This window comes from Abramis brama (assembly GCF_963993115.1).
Source record: "Abramis brama genome assembly, chromosome: 1".
Taxonomy (NCBI): Eukaryota; Metazoa; Chordata; class Actinopteri; order Cypriniformes; family Leuciscidae; genus Abramis; species Abramis brama.
The window spans coordinates 45,168,458-45,193,171 of NC_139963.1; the positions used below are offsets into that span (position 1 = coordinate 45,168,458).

General features: G+C 35.8%; 2 protein-coding genes and 1 long non-coding RNA gene across 5 annotated transcripts in view; 2 read left to right on the forward strand and 1 right to left on the reverse strand.

Annotated features, from left to right (window-relative positions):
- The window catches only part of LOC311088181 (uncharacterized protein), a 20,628-nt gene extending 20,035 nt beyond the window's left edge, over window positions 1-593 (forward strand). The window contains exon 17 of the mRNA XM_084121912.1: window positions 1-593. This exon is cut by the window's left edge and continues 1,220 nt beyond it. The gene's annotated coding sequence lies outside the window, so the exon portion shown is untranslated.
- The window catches only part of LOC311088216, a 4,477-nt gene extending 291 nt beyond the window's left edge, over window positions 1-4,186 (reverse strand). Inside the window, exons 1-2 of the long non-coding RNA XR_014607468.1 lie at window positions 3,120-4,186; window positions 1-1,572 (exon numbers count right to left, since the gene is read on the reverse strand). The exon at window positions 1-1,572 is cut by the window's left edge and continues 291 nt beyond it. This is a non-coding gene — a long non-coding RNA (uncharacterized lncRNA). The remainder of the gene's footprint in view (window positions 1,573-3,119) is intronic.
- Window positions 4,187-5,985: 1,799 nt separating this feature from the next.
- map2k4a (mitogen-activated protein kinase kinase 4a) lies at window positions 5,986-24,464 on the forward strand. Of its 3 annotated transcripts, XM_084122922.1 has the most exons (12): window positions 6,007-6,236; window positions 9,252-9,284; window positions 13,168-13,270; window positions 14,956-15,130; window positions 16,605-16,724; window positions 16,809-16,928; window positions 17,013-17,064; window positions 17,160-17,287; window positions 21,548-21,625; window positions 21,720-21,868; window positions 22,068-22,113; window positions 23,735-24,464. In XM_084122922.1, exons 1-12 carry the CDS (start codon window positions 6,113-6,115, stop codon window positions 23,846-23,848), a joined length of 1,242 nt encoding a protein of 413 aa, XP_083979048.1. In that variant the 5' UTR covers window positions 6,007-6,112; the 3' UTR covers window positions 23,849-24,464. The 3 variants fall into 3 exon arrangements, with proteins under 3 accessions (XP_083979049.1, XP_083979048.1, XP_083979050.1); XM_084122923.1 differs by lacking the exon at window positions 9,252-9,284 and having other exon boundaries at window positions 5,986-6,236; XM_084122924.1 differs by lacking the exon at window positions 9,252-9,284 and having other exon boundaries at window positions 6,027-6,236; window positions 13,180-13,270.
- Window positions 24,465-24,714: the final 250 nt, after the last annotated feature.

Sequence of the window (24,714 nt, forward strand, 5' to 3'; positions counted from 1 at the left end):
TGCTTAGCAACCTCTATGGAACTACATTGCTTGGCGGAGGAATACATGTGTTATAACGTTTTATTACATGGCTTGGTTGAATTCCAATGTAGAATGCGGTGTGTTATTTCTTGATAATAGGCCGTGTATTTTGTGTCAAATTATTGATTTATTTGGTAGGTAGCCATGTAATAATCGGGATAATGTAGAGCGAGGCGGTTGTTATAGCGAATACAACCCCTTCAGGGTTCATTCAAGACTGATCAGCCTGTCGGGGTTGTATTCGCTATAACAACCGCCTCGCTCTACATTATCCCTTACATATGTTTTTGTTGCTGGTGTTTATTTTATGAATAAAATAAATATTAAAATGAATATTTTTATGGAGTAACCATTTTATAAAAACAATAATAACTCTGCTCTGCGTCCTAACAACGCTGTTCTAAATCCACTGTAAAACACGGCTGTTTGCTCAAACTCTCACAAGTGCTGATAGTGATTTTCAATATTATCCTTCATTTGTAATTCAGCTTCTTTTTTATGTGTTTTTTGGCTTTGCAAATATCTGTAAATATGTGGATAATTGTGGCATAAATCTTTTTTTTCTCATGTAATGGTGATTTTCTTTTAAGACTGAATCTAGCTGTAAACCAACTTCAACAATCCCAACGAAACCAAGAGAGAAAAATCTGTGCTATAAGAAACAAGCATCCGCAGTGACCTGACGGATGGACATCAGAGACTATGAGACTGAATAAAGCAATTAAAGAATTAAGACACACATATAATGCAATGTACATTTAGTTTATAATTCAGGAGATTCAGAGAACAAAAACTAATTTCAGCATCATGTTTTTAGAACGGGAGAGTCTATTTTGTCTCTCCTATTGGAGTCTCTCCTCCACAATAATGACTCTAAAGATCATCAAATGTATTCATTTATAAATCGAAATTCTACCATAATCTCTACACTGTAAAAAATTTATTGTCAAATCAACAGTAACTTACTGGCAACAATTATCCAGTAGTTGCTGTATTTCATTCAACAGTAAAATTACTGTAACAGTAAATACAGTACTGTTAAGCATTCTGTAAAATTAAATACATTATTTTACTGTAATTTTTTACCATGTTAAAGCACAGTATTACACCGTTGATTTGTAATAATACTGTATAGTATTATACAGTCATGAAATGTTATTTTATGACTTTTATAGTGCTACTGTGTAACCTGTAGAATATGTAGAAAATCCGTAGGAATATTATTTTAACTGTTAATGGGAAATAGAAAAAAGAACAATTGAAGCTTTAACTGCACAACAAGGTTTATTGTGTATTTTTAAACAATACATTAGTAATAATAATGTAATATAACACAACAATAAAAATCTGCTTTAAAAGAAGACTAATGAACATTATATAATTAATAATTAAAATCAGTGAACAATTCATGTATTTCAATTCATGCAAAAATTATCCTGAACAGGTAAAAAAGAAACTTAGAAAGAAAGCAATACAGGTGAGGATGAAGGCCAGGTGAGGAGGGTAGTGATGGTGTCAAGTGGAAGAAGAGCGACAACACTTCTGATAAACCTGCAAGGAATGATAAGCACAAATCAATCAGAGGCAAAACATACAATTAATAATAAAAAAAAACCTAACTCAATTATCAACACCTTTTTAGGAGATTTTTTTTTTGCCTATGGTATCCACCTTATTTTTACAGTGGGCATGGCCATTTGTAAATGAAATGTGTCTGTCTTCCGGTGTCATCCGCTTACAGTTATTTCTAGCAGTACAAAAAAGCTTGTTATGCTTCTTGATATTTTGATGTATTGAATTTGTCATAATTGTCAACAGTAGTTTATAGCACAAATTTTTTATCATTTACAGCACTTTGTTATTCATCTTGTGAATTTCCCTTTAGCAGTTAATGAACTGGAAGTCTCACACATTCACAGAAAATAGCTTAGGTAGGCTACTTTAGTTTTTACATACAAGAAACACGTTCAACATGGACACACAAGCGGTTTTCTGTGGTAACGAACAAATACTCCGTAAAAGAGAATGAACATGTCCTGTATCAGAAGCTAAAGTAATAAATATTGAGAAGGCAATGGCCCATATTCTATATCTCTGACTCCAAACAATCGGTCACTGATCAGGGCTGCGTTTCCCCAAAGTATTGTAACCTTAAATTGATTATAGAACAATTTCCACCAATGGTACCTACAATCAATTTAGGCTTACGATGCTTATGATAGTCAGTTCCTTTCATAGATATGTCTGTCGATTTGATGCTTACTCATTTTAATGATGAAAAAGATGTGCGTGAGCTCACGACGCGTGAGAGGCTAATGTGAACGCTGAGCGGCAGCGGGTTAGAGTAAATTAACGCAGATATGAGGTGTGTATAATTTAAACTAAATAACTCCCACTCAATTGGGACTAACAGTAGCTGCTTTTTATTTCTCTGCTGTTTGATTTTGAATCAAATTTCATTTAGATATATGCATAGATTTGATTTTAGATTTGATCATATATTTTAAATCTATTCTATGCATACAGTATATCAAATTAAAATTTGATTCAAAAGAGAATTCCCAATTTCAAAAGTACCGCCTCTTTTGAATCAAATCGTGACCCCAAGAATCGATTTGAATCGAATCGTAGAATCAAAAAGATTCCCACCCCTATTACATTTCATTATAGTTTTACTTTACCTGTTGTCTTCATTTTTTTATGTATGTTTGAGAACATTTAAAACTTAAAAGAAATACATATTTGACATTGATTGTGATAATTATCAACACTGACTGATATAAAACATTTTATCAATATGATTTTTGACCATATCACTCAACCCTATTTTTACCATTTCATGTTTTAATTAAAACTTATTTAATTAAATATAATTACAATTATAATATAAAAATATGAATTCTTTGACTTATACAAGGCATATCTGTTAAATGGAAACTGTAAAGGGAACATGATTATATTTTAAAACAGACTATCAATTTGAAAAATGTATGGTTTAAGTCATTTCCACCCTTTTTGGATTTTTCTAAATACAGATTCAGACACAAATCATTTCTACAGATATGGACTCCACTGCACATCCCTAATATTACTCTTACCTTAATGATTTTGCCAATCATATTCTGCAAAGTCCCTGATGTAAGATGCAACGTGTGGATTCAAGGCCATGGTCTTCCTCCGAACAACCTTCCCACTCTTTCTGCTCACCTGGAACTGTGATGTGCATTTAGAATTTTCAGGATTTATCCTGACAATAAAAAATATTTTACAACTGAATCAAGAGTGATCACAATGTGTAGCATCATCTGTAATAAGTCACATCACAATAGGGGATAAGCTCTAAACCATCACTTGTGCAAAATAAAAACCAATTGGTGTTACTAATAGAAACCAATTTGTAACAAAAGTGTATGAATGAACATAGACTGAGGCAACTGCACAAGGTCCTGGCAGATCGCCAGGTCAGGTCCTCACAGACGTGTAAAAGAAAATTCTGATTTAGACGAAAATAAGCGCAAATAAATCAATAAGAGGAATCGAAAATTTAATTTTATAACAAAAATCCGAATCCTAACCTTGGGTATCCGATTTCAGGATACATTGATCGATTTGATATAAACCGTATGATATAAAATAATGAACTCGCGGGCGCTTCCACTGACTTAAAATGGTAAATAACAAAATTATTAGATCATTCTGACCTTATAAGAGGCTGCAATCTATGTTAATAAAATCACATTTATTAATCAAGTAGGCTAGCTATCAACATGAAGGAAAAACGCTTCTGACTTAAAGGAGGCGTTAGAACATAAGCCGCGGGCAGTTCTTCTAAACTAACGGTAACCTGCCACTATTTAGTTTGCATAAAAAAAATATAAAGATTCATCACTAACCAGATATTTATGACGAAAACTTCGCCGACAGACACTGCGATGCGAATAAGCAAAGGCCTGCGCTCTCAAAGTTAGGCTACTCAGGGAACTGAAGATTTCTTCATAAAATGGCAGCTTGTGGTTATTTTTCGCGGTCATTTCGTACTACTGTATTTAAATTTACAGTAGGCTAACATGTCCCAAACTACATTGAAACAGAGTAGCCTATCATATTGTACACAGCTTATAGTAAAATGTTGAGAATAAATTTAATATCGAAATCGTGGTCAGCTATTCTCTAAATAACTTTAAAGTTATAAGCTAGAACACATACAAATATTAAGATTTATTACTTACCATATGACGAAGTTTCAGGTCGGCAGAAAAGACGTGGCGATGCTCTGAGTCACAACAGAAAAACTCTTTCAAACGAGCTCTCCTGCACCCCCCACTGACAGAAATTAAGACTGTTAGACTGTAGGACCCGTTATCCTGATTTATGTAAGGATAACGTTATAACGTTATCCTTACATAAATCAGGATAAGTAGTCCTGTGGAATTGTGTGTGGTGTTTTTCGCGGTCAATTTGCACTGCTGTATTTAGATTTACAGTAACTAATAATTTCCCAGAATGCATTGAAAATCTACAGTAACATACTGTCAACTGTGTGCACAGTACATAACTGTTGAATATACAAAATAATACTGTGAAAGCAACTAAATCTAGTGACATAGGTTATACAGCAATAAACTGTTGAGAAAAACAGTACAATGCTGTGAAAACAACAGAAATCATTTACAGTGTAATGATGGTCAAAACATGTGGGATTTTGTATGTGAATGATGAATGTGTTCAGATGTCGTAGTTTTGTGTGAAGAACAAGCTGAAAAAGTCTTTATGTACTGTTAGTTTGAACACAGTCTGTATTTTTTGTCTCGTCTTTTTATTGCAATATCCATCCATTATTTCTAATGAGGTAAAAACATGTATATAATATTTGTATTAATGTTAAATTAATAAACTGGGAAACTGCATTTTGACTATTACTATTTATTATATACATAATCTGCACATATTCTGTTCGCACAAAACATCTGGATGGATGACCTTTTAAAATAAGCGATATAATGTACAGGAATACTGTATCCCACAATGCAATGCAATGTGTTCCACTTGAATTTTGAATGAATGAACCAGATAATATCAGATAATAACAAAATCGTATTAAAATGTAGTTACTGGGTTGATATTTGCATGATAACTGTGTCTCCTGACAGATGTGGAGTGTTTCTACTCCACTAGATGGCAGAATCGCTCAGCTGGATTCATGAAAAACTTCTTCACTTTCTTTCCTGTTGTTTGTTGTTGACAGCAAATCAAAAAGCACAATCCAGCTGGAACAGCATAACCCTGCAGAAATAAACATAAAACAATATCAGACCACAAGCATGTTATAGAGCAGCAGAAATGTTTCATTTAATGTGAAAGGGAAGCCTCACCATCCACAAAACAGCATCCGGATCATTTATCTGAAGATAAACACACAAATAAGCGGTTAATTAACAATAATCACCTCTTATGTAATTTGCGTTCATTGTATGTAAATAAACCTGAAGTAACATTTGCCTGCACGAAAGTCGCCAGCGAGAAAAACACTGACATGAATAAATTACAGACTCTCCAGATGATCTGGGAAAACGAGACTCTGATCTTGTTCGTCATTTGGACTCTTCTTTATTTATTCATATGAGTTTATTAACATCTCTCTTAACTAAACACTTTATAACTGTACAGTTTTCCGGATATGACGGAATGCGGGATGAAGCATTATGGGAAATGAAGTTTACGACATTTGTCCTCACATGGCATTGGATTTACAACGCAAACGAGAATCAGTCAAACAAACAATAAATCTATGTTTATTCATTAATCTTTTTTTATTTTTTTATTTTATTATATACGTTTTTTTTTTTGCGTAAATATAATTATGAATTATTTTATTATATTTTGTCAAATATATTGGCATGGTCATTCTCATGGTCTGGGTCAATTCTGGTAAACCTTCAATTATTTCTCTCTTAGAGAGAGAGAGAGAGAGAGAGTGTGTGTGTGTGTGTGTGTGTGTGTGTGTGTGTGAGAGAGAGAGAGAGAGAGAGTCTGCTGTCTGTCTCTCTCTCTGCATTGCAGCCCAGCGCTGGCTGCTGGAAGTCAAACCCAAATGGCGACGTCCAGCTCCAGTAGTAACCCTTCATCATCTTCATCCTCCTCCGCACAGCAGCACCCGAGCCAGAGCCAGCAGCACATCAGCAGCAGCAGCATGAGCACCATGAGCAGCATGCAAGGTCAGAAACACACCCGAACCGCCCGAACCAGCCGAGCCGCAGCGTTATATCATCAGATCCGATGACAGTTTACACACATCTCACACACACACACTGCGTTATCAGCGCTGCAGCTTTCACTCAGCCATTGATTTAGCATCGCATTTACTAGCAATGAATGTTAGTATTATTTCAAATCAGTCGCCTTTACACTTGTAGTTTTCATTCTAATGTTAGTCTTGTTAGCTGCACGGCTAACTGCTTTAGTCAAACACTGACAGGCCTGTGGAAATTTCATTTCTCAGCCTCATAAATGCATTATTTACTATGCAAACTGTTTATAAATTAATATTTTGTATGTCCATGTCTCTGTTAGTATTATATTAATTCGTTTAATGCCGTTGTTTGTTTTCTGGCTGTCATTGGAGTTTGTTGACATGTTTAGCTGGAGGGCTAACAGGCTAACGATACCTTAATGCTAATGTGAAATTCAGGTAAATGCGCGTGAATCTTTGGGGATTAAAATGTTGTTTATTAATCAATGAAAAGATTAAGATGTTGTTTAAATCATTTGTGGATCACCACACACATATTTACAGCTGATTTCTTAAGGAAGTGACTCTTGAATCAATGGAAAGATGCTAGTCTAGATGATTTATCAATCACATAAACCAGAGGTTTTCAATTTTTAAGATGCCAATAAAGGCCCCAAATATGATCATCAACATTTAAAAGATATCTTTATAGTTTCTTGTGTAAATACGCAAGTTATACTATGAAAACATAATATTAAAAACGTCCAAAATATGATAAACGTCCAAAATCTACTGTTACATTACGTTTTTTCTACACAATATTGTACTTTACTATTGTACTAATTTCCTTATTTAGCTTATTCATTTACTAATTTGTTTACTATATATATATATATATATATTTACTCATTTGCTTATTTATTTTAATCAGTTTTTATTTAACTTATTTTTTATATATATTGTTTTATTTAAACATGCTTTATGTATATATAGAAAACTTATTTTAATAAAACATTTATTTATTTATTTCCTTATTTATTTTAAGCACATTTTTTTCCCATATGATTTATTTTACACTCTTTCTCTAATCTTTTCAACGCCCCCATTTTGAAAACCCCTGATGTTAACTACAACATAAATCTGTTTATGTTTTTTATTTGGCCATTTTTATGACTCAGATTCTACCACATGATATATGTTAATGATTTATATTTTTGGGATCGAGTCATTTAGGGCAGTATCTACCATAACTTTACCATAACATTTTTTAAGGTAGAATGTGGGTTCATTTAGGACATTGACCAGCCATAATAGTGTAGGCTACATTTTTTGTGTTTAACATCAGATGTGTATATGTGTGGAAAGCAGACAGCAGCTCTAACAATAATTAGTACTAATTTTAGCTTGAAATGCGACTCTTTCAATGGTCTTGGTTTATTTTGGTAATGGTTTGGTGTAGTGGTTAAAAGATATGAGCTGGTGACTGAAAGATTGCAGGATTGAACAAGGACACCGATGTGTTTGAATTGTGTTTATCATAAAGTCAACAAGATCATTACAATTATTGTAGTTTTATTAGTCTTGATATTGAAGATTTTTCAGTTCCTCTATTACTGCCACTATAGACTTTGAGTATTAATATTTATTTGAGATTTTATACATCATTATAGTATTTGTTTTACTGCTTTTAATTCATGCAGATCTTGTTGTATTAAAATGGCTGTACTACTCCAAATATTTTAAGGTTCTGCAGTAAAAATGACAGTAAAACAGTAAAAATAATTATTTACTTCATGCAGTTCTTTATATTTTTTAAGTCTTATTTTGTGGTGAAATATGAAGCAGACATGTTTTATGATGAGATGATGACTTGTCAGTGCATGTTTGCTGATTAGTTATTGTGTAGAAATACTGCATATGTAATTCTGGTTTCAGTTTCTTTACAGTTATTATCCAGTTCACTGAGTTTTACTTCTAGGATGAAGTTAAATTTGAATCTCCACGTAAAAACCCTTCAGTTTTGCATCAGTGTTTGGCCTGTTTTTGTCTGAAAAAGTTTTTCCCGTGCTTCTCCAACATCACACCAGTCCATTCCTGTATTTCCTGAAAGCGCTGTCGGATGTGATTTGCCTGGTTTGGTTGGGAAGGTTATTCATTGGCTTCACATGAACAGGAGGAGTAAACGCTCATGAATCATCATCACATGATTTATGAAGTTAATCTCAGCGTTCTTGTGTATAGATAAACCTTTTGTAGATCATGTTCATTACGTATTTGTGTTGCAAAACTTCCTTGTTTAGACTGTAAAAATGAGTTGTAAATAAAGCTGTTATTGTAGTTATTTCCATTCGGAGTTTCACTTTTAATTCAGTGACAGTGTTTCTTTTTGACATAAACTGCCGCAATTTCTGTGTGAAAATTGTAAAACCTAATCAATGTTTTTCAGTGTATCTGTCATAACCTAACATGAATCTCTTTCCAACATAGGCTGCATTTCTTAACGCTCTGAAGTTCAGCTGGACGGATTGTTTAAAATTTGTTAAATGAAATGCATAATTTCCCCTCATGATATTTCTCTCCTGTATCTCTTGCCTCCTCTTACCCACAATCCTCCCTGATGCCGGACCACGGTGAGACCTTGTGAAATTGTTCTTCCCAGAACTGCCGAATATTTTATTTTCTCTTCTTCATGTTTTTTTTTTTTTTTAGTCTGGTATTGTCCTTTATTTTACATTCTGCTGATTTCCGGTTGCTGTTGTGTGTGAAACTCCTCTGCATGTTTCCCATGTTTACCGGTTCGCTGATGCACATCCCGGCACAAAGGTTTGCTTTAGTGCGGTTCAGATGCTCAACGGGAGCTGGTTTTCTTACAGTTTGAGGTTTAATGGGAACTTTATGGCTATGAAGATCAGGTTATGGAGACAAAATGAAGGTGTTTTTCCAGATCAAACTCTGTTTCTGTGTTGATGAGTGAAGTGTTCGTTGTTCTTCTCACCACCAGGGTTTCAGATAAACCTGTCTGGACTTCCCCAAAGTAAGCCAAGCCTCCTAAACCGTGTCTGTCCGCTGTGCTCGCGTCTGGGGAAGCCTGTCCTCTGTCCTCGACACTAATCTGTCCTCACGCGGGCTCTGCTAGACTTGTGCCGGTCTACGACTGACCGCTCTGCATGCTAGAGTTAGTCGCTCTGTCCTGAGAGAGTCCTGGATCAGCTTAGAGGGATAGTTCACCCTTGAATGAAAGGCACCATTTACTCACCCTGGTGTTGTTCTAATGCCGTACGCCCGTCTTTCTTTAATGGACCACAGAATGAGAATTAAAAATATATATATCTTTTTTGCACTCGTCCATATATTGAGAGTGAATAGCGACTTAGCATCAAGCTTTTTTTTAAAAGACGCAGAAGTATCACAAGTGGCATGTGCCGTATATTCCAAGTGTGTGCGATCGGGTTTGGTGGTTTTTTGGTGTTTGGTGTTGAAATTGAATGCATTATTTAACACACTTCTTGACATGGCCGTTGATCTTCTGTGCATGACGTGCGCATTCGTTCGTGAGACTCTATTAGCGCCGCAGTTTACTACGTCTCGCCCAGAAAAAGCACACAAGTGCTGAGAAATATCAAAAAGATACAACCCATGTTCCTTCTTCTTGGAGGTGAATATATCCGCTGTGTTCGTCGTTACAAGAAGTTATCGCGTTGACATCTGTCATTATAACTATCATCTGACAAACAGAGTTCAGGTCTGGTGATATTTGACTCAGTGAAGAAAGATACTTCTTTGGGTTTTCTTGCCGTTGTTCACTGCCCAGCCAAATAAAAAGTCACTGTTTGGCTTAAGAGTCTATGACTGGATCATTATTGCAGTGTTTATTATGTTTCTAGCATGTTATATGTTTGACAACAGTTCTTCTAACCCTAATTGTTGGAGAGTGTAGCATGAATCGGAGATCTTGTATTTGTCAATGCAAGAGTCCAGCACTCTGTAAAGTCTCCTCCAGCACATCCTGAAGACTTTCAGTGAGTTTAAGATCACGACTCAGAAGAGCCGATTCATGTGTGAGGATGATTCTTCAAGCTCCTCACAACCATTCTTTCACAGTTTGAGTCTGATGAATCTTGATATTGTCCTCCTGGAATATGGCCATGATGTTTCTCCCTACATGGCTGTTTAAGAAATGAAAAGCTACACACTCCATCAGTTAGCGTTAGAAGAACGGTTATCAAACATAACATGCTAGAAACATAATAATCACTGCAATAATGATCCAGTCATAGACTCTTAAGCATTTACCTATTTAAATCAAGAATTTTGTACATTAAATAATACATTCATTTTTATTTTTAATTTTTTTCACCAAACCCTGTTGTATTCCCCCAGAACACTTGGAATATACGGCACGTGTCGCATGGGATCATTCTGTGATACTTTTGCTTCTTTTTTAAAAAGCTTAATGCTGGTCGCCATTCACTGCCATTATATGGATGGGCGGAGCAAGGCATTTTTTTTATTTATTATTTCTCCTTTTGTGATCCATAAGGGCATACAGCTTTAGAACAATGCCAGGGTGGGTAAATGATGATTTAATTTTTTCATTTTTGGGTGAACTATCCCTTTAACATTAAAAGAATCATATATATTCCCTAAAATTTTTATTTCATTTTCCATTCTTAGTTTTTTAGTAAATATTGTGTACAATAAGTATTTCCTCAGCATTTTTGCTCACATCTCATTTATCATCAGGCTGTGTTATGTTTATTTCAGCATTATTTCTCTCACTCTTCTCTTTAGATGTTGTAATTAAATAACACACATTAGTCGACCTCTAGTCAGCTCTTCCGTTTTGATAATAACTCAAATGTTCTTCTGTACCGGACATCTACATAAAGAGGAGTTCAGCGAGAAATCGGCACAAGTCTAAAGCTTCGAGCTTCCATTGACTTCTGGACAGTCGATTGGTCCTCACTTTCATTTGATTTAGTCCATCAAATTCACCAAAATCAGCCTTTACTTGATCCAGATTACTGAAATAATCACACGTGTATTACTGTATTGATCAGTTTGTGGTGTTTGATTAATGGAAGCTCTGGTGGATGTTTCTTCTGGTGCTTTAGACGGCTTTTCTACTAACCGGTGCAGTGATGATTATTGCCTTGGGGGTTGTAGCTGTCTTCCCGGTTTCTTGGGTTTGCATTTTGTTTAGTGTTCGAGCACTGCTGGTGCTGGGATGTTTTTGGCATGTGCATCTGGAACAAACACAAGCTTGTTGGGACATGGACGCACATGCCGTGAGATTTCAGAAATGCTGTTCCTCTGGTATTCGAATCCTCACATTCTTGTGGTGGAGGGAAAATAGCCCTTAATTTCACAGAGATGTGTTAACCCTCAAAAAGACTCTTTAAACATGGATTCTCTATTAATCTGAAGGTATTTTTTGGTGCTTAATATTCTTGGTTCTCATTCGTCACCTAAATTAATTTCCAGTAATTCGCATGTCTAGTTTGTGTATATGGAAACAGAAGCATTGGATTATAGCTTGGTGAATGTCATCTCTGTAAACTTTTGGTTAACAATAACATTTTGAAAGTCCTTCCCAGAGTTCCTCAGGATTGTGAGCTGAATTCTGCATCTCTTTATTATGAGAAGAGCAGAAATGGTGTCACAAAACTACCCTGTCATTATAGCAAAAGAATATAGCAAGAAAGAAAAAATACAAATGTTCTCTTCTCATAAATTACTTTTAATACCTTCAGAAAACTGAGTAGGGCTAGTACTGACCAAAAATACAAAAGTATTGGAAAGGGATGTAATTATATAAAATAATTTGACTCTAATTCATTTAAAGATTTGATAAGTCAGATAACCCACTTTAATGCATTATTTTTTGTAATAATTCAGCACTCTGACACACGTTATTCCTTAAAACTCAGTGTTGAATTTGGTTTAATGGTCTTGTTTTAACATTATTTTAAAGTTTTGTCCAGTGATGCACCGAAATTGTGGCAACCAAAAAAAACAAAACCAAAAATTAACAAAACTGCAAAATAATTTTTTTAAAGTGAAAGAAAGTTTCGGCAGAAATAGTTTCGGAGTTTAATTTAATTGCCACTTCTTCATTTATGCATTTTTGATTCTAGAGTAGCAATATGTATAATTCATCAAAATATCAATAACTTTACTACAAAGACCTTTAGTTTATCTCCTGAAGACACGCCTTGAACAAAGAAAAATCCCAGATATAATTACCTAAACTTTATTTTCGGGTTTGGCCAAAGAAAACTTTAATTCTGTTTTCAATCTTTTGTTTAATGTTGTCACTGCATCACTAGCTGTCATGTTGTGCATCGGCTTCATTGCCGTGGGGGATATTTGTAGTGCTCATGATGGACGCTGCACCTCTCGTTTGTGGTGCACATGATGGATTCATACATCATTCAGTGTTTGGGTTTTGCATGAGGTGAAGGTGAGTTTCTTCTGTATCTCCTGTTTTGTGTCCGGATGTGATCAGATCTGTGTAACGCTCTATTGTCTGCCGTGAGTGGACACACAGTAGATGGGGAAGATTTGCTGATGTTAAGCGCAGGGTTTGAGCATGTCGGACTGCAGTCACTGTCCTCTGCTGCCAGATTTGCTAAAGCCGTCGTCGTCCTCCGTGTGTTTCCACACTGTACATTGAACATGTTTCAAACCCTCAGTGTGTCCCGATGGCTTTAGGAAATCTGGCTCTCGGGTTCCTCTCCTGGTGCTCCGATGTGCATGTCTCTAGTCAACTGTTGTCTCTTCCCACATCTTCCATGGCTTAGTTATAGACTTCATCATCATCATCATCATCATCCTATGGCAGCCTGAACAAAATACACCCGCAACTTTGTGTTCAAGCCGTCTGAGTGTGTGTGTGTCTCTTCCTCCTCTGTCAGGTAAACGTAAAGCCCTGAAGTTAAACTTTGCCAGTCCTCCAGTCAAAACTACTTCCAGAATCACTCTGAACACTGCCGGACTTCCTTTCCAGAACCCACACATGTGAGTACGGATCATCTGACGGCTCTTTCACATCTGACTGATGCTAAAACATTGATCAAACTCAGTTATCTCCTCGCAGAGTTTAGATCCAACTCCTGTGATGGCTTGTACTGTCATGAAATATAAACTAGAGGTTATGCGTGTTTATAAAACGGATAGTTCCAGTCCTTGATTCTGATTGGTTGAGCCGCATTCGAAGCCGTTGTAAATTACTCAACAAACACACACCTGTGACCGCATTACATCAGTTGTTGCTGCATGTGTTGCTTAGCAACCTCTATGGAACTACATTGCGTGGCGGAGGAATACATGTGTTATAACGTTTTATTACATGACTTGGCTGAATTCTAATGTAGAATGCGGTCTGTTATTGCTTGATAATGAGTATAACACACTGTTGCCATGCAAAATTGCGTTTCTATGGACGCAGGATTCTAACCTTAGAGACGGAACGGACTATTTTCTTTAGCGGAAGCAATACAATTCAATTCAAGATCCTGATCAGCCTGTCGGGGTTGTATTCGCTATAACAACCGCCTCGCTCTACATCATCCCTTACATATTTTTTGTTGCTGGTGTTTATTTTATGAATAAAATAAATATTACAATGAATATTTTTATGGAGTAACAGTTTTATAAAGTCCCCTGAAGCCGTGTTTTATAGTGGATTTAGAACAGCTAAGGGGTTTTTCGCTAACAACGCTGCTTAGCTGTTCTAAATCCACTGTAAAACACGGCGTCGCGGGGCTTATTGCTTAAGTCGTCACCGTCAGCTGGAGTGACTGCGGTTACGGCCACTGAGTGGCAAAAAGACTGAGCAGCAGTATTTGTTTTCAGCGTGAATGCTGCGAAAACGCACAAAACACATCTAAAACGGGAAAGAGCTTTGAGATTGACCGTACGACTAGATTTGACAAGACAAGGTATATTTTTACAGACTGCCGAAAGCTACAGAACAGAGAAGCAAATGAATCGCTGCAATTCATAGAAACAACGGGATCCAGGCAGCGAAAGGTGGATTTGCAGTTATAATTTTGTGTCAATATGCAGATTTTATGGGTAAAATCATACCCTGTATATTGTATTGTTATATATTGTATTGACAACTCATAAATTTAATATTTTCCATTGTATATTCTGCATAATTGTTTTTTAAATAAACACTGACAAAAAACTATACAAGTTTTAGGGCTGGATGAGATGATATAACATTGATATAAGTGATCACCCGGATTATATTGTATTTGTATAAAGCGTTCACAGGCAAATTTTTTGCAGTTTCCACTATTAAATCCAGTCACGCAGAAGCTCTTCTGCCACTCAGTCCGGGGAAGTGACGTCAATGCATTCCCTCTATATTGTTGCCCGTCTCTAATCTGCTAAAATCTATGGTGATGTGTATGATAAATATAATGAATCAGGAAACTACATGAGGGAAAATAAACCCTTTGTATGAGTTGACATTCTCTTGTGCAATAATTCTACTGAAATGTAAAAATAAATTTGTCAGATGAGAACAATCGTGATTCGTAGAAGTGTTGAGCAGAATTAATGTGTCATTTCTATTCTACACCTCCTGCATCTGAGCGTTCTGAACTTGAACTCTGAAGAGTTTCATGACTAGTCTTCGGTTTGGTCTTAGCTCAACCCTGAACCTCTTTGCATTGCACGTCTGTGTTTCTCAGAGAACGGCTGCGAACACACAGTATCGAGTCGTCTGGGAAGCTGAAGATCTCTCCGGAGCAGCACTGGGACTTCACGGCGGAAGACCTGAAGGATCTCGGGGAGATCGGCCGAGGAGCGTATGGATCCGTCAACAAGATGGTGCACAAACCCAGTCAACAAATCATGGCTGTCAAAGTAAGACACACTCTTACAAATATGTCTTCTTTATTGGCTTCAGTGGTTCCATGTAGAACCTTCAACATCCCTAGAATCTTTCCATTCCACAAAAGGTTCTTTAGAATATTCAAATGTTCACACTAAGAAAACAATTTCTTTTTGGCTCTTTGTGGTTCTTCTATCTATGGCATCACTCTGAAAATCATCTTTTGTATAAATCAAGTAAATAAATCAAGCTTTATTTGCAAGAGTTCAGATATCATAAGTTATTGACTGGTTTCATTTATACTTTAGGTTGGTTTTGAAAGTTAAACTCGTTTCACAGATTAAATTGAATAAAAATTGAACAAAAAAGTTGCAAGAACTTTCTAAAAAAGGCAAGCTTGCTGGATGCAGTCAGTATAGACCAGGAAGACAAAGTCGTGTCAGGTTACCAGACTAGAAATGAAAGTCGTTTGTACACCTCCAAGAAAATTAGTCAAAATAAGCATAATTAGTTGGTTTTGACCAATTTTGTGAGGTTCGTGGTGGTCCCTAAACAATATTGAAGAATGTAGCTTGACACGACTAGTACCACCTGAACAGGGGATCCTTTATCTTTGCTGGTCACACAGGTATGTCCACAAAAAGTTTTGTACTTCTGACTCAGAGTAATGACACTATTGTCTTCTGTAGAGCTGCTTATAGCTGAACTCTTTTCATAAGTGATAAACTTATAATGGTTATTGAGCTGAATTGAATCAATATTGAACTTCAGCTGAATAATGACTTTATTGTCTGTTTAGAGCAGCTTTACTGCAGAATTAGCTTTTTCTTTCTCATATTTGATGAAGTTAGCATCATTAATTCTGTTACTTTCCTCTTTATTACTGTGATGTTGTATAAAGCTCTATAGAAATAAAGGTCAATGTAATAAAGGTGTAATGATATATTTAAGTTCTGAGTTAATTAAGTTCTATTAAGTAACTACATGTACTTACTATAGGGTTAGGGTAGGATTAGGATTTGGTTGGGGGCTATTTGCATGTAATTATGCATAATTTACTGTTATTTCTATGGTAAGTACATGTAACAAGAGACACTGTAAAATAAAGTGTTACCAATATTTGTGTGTACACACTCATATTATATAAAAACAAACTTTTATGTTAGATGCGATTAATCGATTTGACAGCACTAATAATTTTACATATTAATATTATTTATTAATATTAATCAAAAAATATGTAGGCTGACCCTTGTTTTCATAATAAGCATCACTTCCTCCATTGTTTCTATTTGCTCTTGCTCTTGTTTGCATTAACATGTACATCATCTCCATAGGTTTATACTGACTCTCTCTCTCATTTCAAACAGCCTCTGAATGTTTGTTCAGTGCTTGTTTTATACATTATCTGTGCGATATGAAATCAATCAGATAATAATAAGCTGCGCTGTGGAACAGAATCTCTGCCGACGGTCATGTTTAATGCTCGTGTGTGTGTGTGTACAGAGGATCAGGTCGACGGTAGACGAGCGCGAGCAGAAGCAGCTGCTGATGGATCTCGACGTGGTCATGAGGAGCAGCGACTGCCCCTACATCGTCCAGTTTTACGGTGCTCTCTTCAGAGAGGTTCGTCTGCTTTCCTTCTCATGTTTTCAGAGAGTCTTTCTAAACACATAAACACTTGTTTTGTGCTTCTTTTCTTTTCTTTAGGGGGACTGCTGGATATGCATGGAGCTCATGTCCATCTCCTTCGACAAATTCTACAAATACGTTTATTCCTCTTTAGACGAAGTGATTCCAGAGGAGATTTTAGGGAAAATAACATTAGCTGTGAGTTGCATATTTTATTCAGGGCTTTTAATAAGCGGCGCATTGGTTAGCGTTCATTAACGTGCTCTTCTGTGTCGGTTTCAGACTGTGAAAGCACTTAACCACTTAAAAGAAAGCTTGAAAATTATTCACAGAGGTAAGAGAGGCAGAATGATGATGCTGTGTTTAGTTTTGTTTGCATGTTGTAAGAAGACTCTCAGGTTTAGATGATGTTTCATGATCTCTCTGCAGACATAAAGCCATCAAATATCCTCCTGGACCGGAAGGGCAACATTAAGCTGTGTGATTTTGGCATCAGTGGACAGCTGGTCGACTCCATCGCCAAAACCAGAGATGCCGGATGCAGACCGTATATGGCAGTAAGAGTCATTCAGTTATACATTCATATAAATATATATATATATATATATATATATATAAATTAGTGTCATTTATTTGATAAAAAATACAGTAAAAAATATTATTGCAATTCAAAATAAGATATAAGATACTGTTTTATCTATGTGAATAAATCCCTGTGATCGAAGCTGAATTTTCAGCATCATTACTCCAGTCTTCAGTGTCACATGATCCTTCAGAAATCATTCTAATATGATGATTTTATGCTCAGGAAACATTTCTGATTATTATCAGTGTTGAAAACTGTTGTGCTGATTCATATTTTTTTGTGAAAAATGTGATGCATTTTATTTTCCAGGATTATTTGATGAATAGAAAGTTCAAAAGAACAGCATTTACTTGAGATATAACATTTTGGTAGCATTATAACTGTCTTTACTGTCACTTTTGGTCAATTTAATGCATCCTTGCTAAATAAAATTTCTAAAAAAAAAAAAAAAAAAAAAAAACCCTTAAACTTTTAAACGGTACTAGTGTATGTGTAACATGTATAGCTAATTTCTCTCTCTCTCTAGTTCTCTCTCACTTTATATATGTAAAAAATTGTATGCTATCAATTATTATTATTATTATTATATAATTATAAGTTATTCTATTCTAGTTATTTATATATATAAAAAATGCTTTTAATGCCATTTCTTGGACATGCAGTCTTTGATGCGGTCAGAATGTGATTATAGTTGTTAAATAGCATTGCTATCACATTTTGTAACAATATTTGAAAAAAGACAACAACTATTAAAGTCAATTATTGACAAAAGCTGTTAATTTCCTCAAGCATGTGTGTAATGTGCTGTCGAGTGTGTGTAGAGTGATGTAACTGCAGGAGTATCTGTGAATGAACCTCCGCTCTGCAGTCGCTGCTGCTGCTGATGATGTCATAGTCTAATCTGAGCGAGTGATCTCATCCCGACTGCATTATGACATCATCAGTCTTTAATCATGTGTTGACTGACACGCACAGCTGTTAGCATGTGACACACACACTCACACACACACACACACACACACACACACACACACATGCTGCCGTCTGTCTGTCTGGACAGAAGCACATCTGTTTTCCTGCTGTTTTGACCTGTGAAGCATCTGATGTGCTGGAGAGTCACTCTGCTGCGCTCTTGCAGTTGCGCAATCGTCTTTTCCTGGACATTTTATCAGTCGCGTGTCCATTGAGAAATGAACCCGTGATCATCGTGGCTCTTTAAAGTCATGAAACATTAATCGGCAGAAGCTGCATAAAACACCAGAACATTTGCACTGCATTTATCCAGTGATGTCTGTGTTAGACAGAATATTCAGCTGTGAATCATGTCGGACAGGAACTGGATGTGATCAACCAGAATACATTTTTCAGGATTAACTATTTTATGTAGAATAATCAATTTAAAGTAAATTATTACTTTTATTTATTAATACAATTATTATTATTATTATTTTTAAATAACATGCACTAATGATTTGTGCCAAAATAAGATCTGGGTCAGCACAGACAGTCTGATATGATTATATATTTATCTAAATCAAGCTTTCAGGCTCTTTATCCGTACGTGTGTGTGTCTCCTGAATGAAGGAATGCATGACTTTAGTGTTTCTAGCGGCATGAAAAAGCCATTCTTTAGAATCATGAAACCACTTTAGCAACACGTTTAACTTGTGTAGTAATGTGACGTTTATCAGTGAAACACAATATTCAGCAATAAATCACACAAAAGATGGGACTTGACTTTATCATTGTTTAAACTTAATATTATTTTCCCTGCCAATGTTTAAGCAGAAAAATCTAGAAATGGAGGAAATTTATTATTTTTATAATAATCATAATAATCATAATATAAATACTTATTATTATTATTATTATTATTATTATTATTATTAGAGAGAATATAATAATGTTTTTTTAGAATAACATGCATTAATTATTTTTCTTTTTTATCTTTATTTTAATTTGTAAAATAATACATTTAAATACATATTTTATTTATAATAATATTAATAATATTTTAATATATTGTATTCATTGTATTATATACAAATATATTAATTGTAATATTTTAATATTATAAAAATACATTGAATATGAATACTAATCGATAATACTTTGATTAAATTAATATTCCTAATATATTAATATAGATGATTATTATTTTTTAGAATAACATGCACTGATTTTTTCTTCATTTTTTTTAATACGCACAATAATACACTTAAATACATATTTTGTTTTCATTTAATAAAAATAATGATAATATATTATTAATATATTTAATATCAATTGTATTGTAATAAAAATATATTAATTGTATATTTTAATAGTATATCTAGTAACCAAATGTATAATACATTGAATATGAATAATAATTGAGAATGTTTTTATTATTAAATTAATATACCTAATACAGTGAGGAAAATAAGTATTTGAACACCCTGCTATTTTGCAAGTTCTCCCACTTAGAAATCATGGAGGGGTCTGAAATTGTCATCGTATGTGCATGTCCACTGTGAGAGGCATAATCTAAAAAAAAAAAAATCCAGAAATCACAATATATGATTTTTTAACTATTTATTTGTATGATACAGCTGCAAATAAGTATTTGAACACCTGAGAAAATCAATGTTAATATTTGGTACAGTAGCCTTTGTTTGCAATTACAGAGGTCAAACGTTTCCTGTAGTTTTTCACCAGGTTTGCACACACTGCAGGAGGGATTTTGGCCCACTCCTCCACACAGATCTTCTCTAGATCAGTCAGGTTTCTGGGCTGTCGCTGAGAAACACGGAGTTTGAGCTCCCTCCAAAGATTCTCTATTGGGTTTAGGTCTGGAGACTGGCTAGGCCACGGTAGAACCTTGATATGCTTCTTACAGAGCCACTCCTTGGTTATCCTGGCTGTGTGCTTCTGGTCATTGTCATGTTGGAAGACCCAGCCTCGACCCATCTGCAATGCTCTAACTGAGGGAAGGAGGTTGTTCCCCAAAATCTCGCATTACATGGCCCCGGTCATCCTCTCCTTAATACAGTGCAGTCGCCCTGTCCCATGTGCAGAAAAACACCCCCAAAGCATGATGCTACCACCCCCATGCTTCACAGTAGGGATGGTGTTCTTGGGATGGTACTCATCATTCTTCTTCCTCCAAACACGTTTAGTGGAATTATGACCAAAAAGTTCTATTTTGGTCTCATCTGACCACATGACTTTCTCCCATGACTCCTCTGGATCATCCAAATGGTCATTGGCAAACTTAAGACGGGCCTTGACATGTGCTGGTTTAAGCAGGGGAACCTTCCGTGCCATGCATGATTTCAAACCATGACATCTTAGTGTATTACCAACAGTAACCTTGGAAACGGTGGTCCCAGCTCTTTTCAGGTCATTGACCAGCTCCTCCCGTGTAGTTCTGGGCTGATTTCTCACCTTTCTTAGGATCATTGAGACCCCACGAGGTGAGATCTTGCATGGAGCCCCAGTCGGAGGGAGATTGACAGTCATGTTTAGCTTCTTCCATTTTCTAATGATTGCTCCAACAGTGGACCTTTTTTCACCAAGCTGCTTGGCAATTTCCCCGTAGCCCTTTCCAGCCTTGTGGAGGTGTACAATTTTGTCTCTAGTGTCTTTGGACAGCTCTTTGGTCTTGGCCATGTTAGTAGTTGGATTCTTACTGATTGTTTGGGGTGGACAGGTGTCTTTATGCAGCTAACGACCTCAAACAGGTGCATCTAATTTAGGATAATAAATGGAGTGGAGGTGGACATTTTAAAGGCAGACTAACAGGTCTTTGAGGGTCAGAATTCTAGCTGATAGACAGGTGTTCAAATACTTATTTGCAGCTGTATCATACAAATAAATAGTTAAAAAATCATATATTGTGATTTCTGGATTTTTTTTTTTAGATTATGTCTCTCACAGTGGACATGCACCTACGATGACAATTTCAGACCCCTCCATGATTTCCAAGTGGGAGAACTTGCAAAATAGCAGGGTGTTCAAATACTTATTTTCCTCACTGTAAATAGAATAGCATGCTCTGATTATTTATTAATATTCCTAATATATTAATATACTGTTTTTATTTTCAATATACTATCTTTAGAATAGCATGCCATACACTGATGATGAGTGCAGAATTAAGTAAAGTAAATGTTGACTGTGTGTGTGTGTGTGTGTGTGTGTGTGTGTGTGTGTGTGTGTGTGTGTGTGTGTGTGTGTGTGTGTGTTCCAGCCGGAGAGGATAGACCCCAGCGCCTCCAGACAGGGATATGATGTGCGCTCAGACGTCTGGAGTTTGGGAATCACACTGGTGAGAATGATGTGTGATCCGTCATGTGGTGTCAGCGCTTGTGTGATGTTGAAAGTGTGATGCAGTGCTGTTATTGTGTGTGTGTGTGTTTCAGTACGAACTGGCCACAGGACGGTTCCCCTACCCGAAGTGGAACAGTGTGTTCGATCAGCTGACGCAGGTGGTGAAGGGCGACCCGCCGCAGCTCAGCAGCTCCGAGGAGAGGCAGTTCTCCCCCAAATTCATCAACTTCGTCAACCTGTGGTGAGACACACACACACACACACCCTGTGATCTCTGAGCATTTCCTCTTTCTGGGAGTTTGCAGACTCAGCATGAGGGACATAATAACTCTGATCACATGACGCACATGACGCCTCCTGCTGGTCGTTCAGAGACACTGCAGGAGCTGGTGATGAATTATGGGTCTAATTAAATATTGTATTGTTTTTGTCTCTAACAGCCTTACAAAGGACGAGTCAAAGAGGCCAAAGTACAAAGAGCTTCTGGTGAGTTTCTGTTTCCTGCTAAAGTGACGTTCAGCACTTCTTGAAAGCGTGTCTGCCTTTTTAGGATAATCTGTTACACGCTAAGTTAATTAGCATGATATCTGTCCTGCAGAGTTTCTACTGTTATGGAAAACCTGGACATATCAGGGATTTTTTGGGGGGGGATTTTTTGTTGTTGAAGTATTTAGGACTGGAAAAATTATGGTATTTAATAAAACCTTGGCCATGGAAATGATGCTGCAAAATGTTTGATTGGCTGAAAATTGCTCTTTGTCTCTATAAAATTATTTTCACAATCCTTATCCAAATCAAAAGTCATTGGGTATATACACTTTTAAACAGCATTTGTATAATTATTATACAACAACAACAACATTAAAATAATAATAAATATTTGTATTAATAAAATATTTTTTTAATTATTATTGCTGCGGTATTATTTTAGTATCTTTGCAATACTACAATTTTTTTTTATTAATATGTGTTATTCAATATTAAATGGTAATAAAATTCTTTTTTTTTCTTTTCATTTAAAAAAATAAGAATTTTAGTAACTTTTGTTAAATTTGTTACATTTTATTTCAGTTATTGTTTATTTTATTTCTACTAACAAATAGTTATTAATTATTATTATTATTAAATATTTAATGATTTAATTTATCTAAGAGATCAAATAATAATGAATAAATAAATAAATTTGCTACACTGATGGACTATATAGTTTAAAAACTGATTGACAGCTCCTGAACTTTGCACGTTCCCTTATGCATATTTCACGCTTTAACCTCAAAGCTTGATTTTAGATCACAGAATTTAAGAACTGAATTTCCCAGTATTTTGTGAGGAGTTTTACATTTTTTCCCCTGAAGACTTTGGGAATTCTGCTTCTTAAATAAATATGACAGTTGTTGAGGTAATAAAATAAAATAATAAGAATGATGTCAGTTTAAGTCTTAATTGTTTTTTTTTTTTGTTTTTTTTTTTAGCTGTTTTATATTTTTCTAAAGTATTTGTCTTATTTTAAGCCATCTAAAAGGAATAGTTCACCCAAAAATTAAAATTATCCCATAATTTACTTCTTATATGACTTACTTCTGATTTTCTTCAGCTGAACAGCGATGCGTTTTGTAAGAAAATGACATAACTTCATAACACTGAGATAATAAAGTTGTAAATATGGGTGTTTTTCTTACACAAACGCATGGCTTCGCTTCAGAAGGCCTTTATTACCCCCCTGGAGTCGTATGGATTACTTTTATGATGGATGGATGCACTTTTTGTGCTTCAAGATTTCAGTTATCATTCACTCCCATTATAAAGCTTGAAAGAGCTAGTATGTTTTTAATATAACTCTGATTGTGTTCGTCTGAAAGAAGAAAGTCATACACACCTAGGATGAGGCTTGAGGGTGAGTACATCATGGGCTAATTCTCATTTTTGGGTGAACTAGTATTCCTTTGATCCACATCTTGTGACCCGTTAACGCTTCAACTGTGATAAAGGCGTTTGAGAGGTTCATTGCGAGGGTTGAGGAGGAAATCTGAAGTGAAATAAATTCAGAAGTGCTGTTCAGTCAAAGAAAAGAAAGTAAACCAAACATCTCTCTCTTTCTCTCTGTCAGAAACATCCCTTCATTCAGATCTACGAGGAGCGTACGGTGGACGTGGGCAGTTACGTCTGCATGATCCTGGATATGATGCCCGCGTCTCCCAGCTCCCCGATGTACGTGGACTGACACATACACACACACGAGCGCGTCTGAACATGGTGTAAAGATTTGCTTCATCACAGAACTGCAGTATTAAAAACGGGAAAACGTACACAAGAGCACCGCAGACCGGTGTTTAATTCAAGCTCGACTGTAATATACCTCCTACCCATGATTCCCTCTCTCTCACTCTCTCTCTGTCTCGTCACACACACACACATCTGTAAAGCGTATAAACACACACACACAGGCCTCTGATGGGACACACGCGACGGTCTGGCCCCAATCTCTCTCTCTCTCTCTCTCTCTCTCTCTCTCTCTCTCTCTCTCTCTCTCTCTCTCTCTCGTGGATGCAGAATAGTGATTTTAAACCGATATAAAATAATGAATAATAAATAAGCCTGGAATTGTATTTATACTTCTGAAATGAGTTGTGGAATATATGATTGGGAAGCCGTCGCCGTACTGGAATCTGCTCGTGTCCGGTCCCCTCCTCTTCATGTATGTGATATTAAACACGTGTTTTGTATGTAAAGGTGAATGACGCAGAGGTGGCCGGGCTTTCTGTAACGAGGACATCCATCCTCACTGTACAACGAATATGTGCTGATATTATAAATAAAACTGAGGAATATGGAAACGACTCCATGTTTGATACTTTTTTATTAAAGTGTAGATCATCTTGCTAAGTAATTAATCCAGTGATTTGACATTATGCGTTTTTTATGCTTGTTTTGATTTCTTTTTACTCCATTGAAGTTCTGTTGCCCATATATTTAATTTTAATGACTTAATTCACTATTGATATCAATAATGAATAAAGAAATCATTGTGTTTACATTTTAATTTCAAAATTAAATGCATGCATTTAAAAAGCAGAATCTAATGGCTGC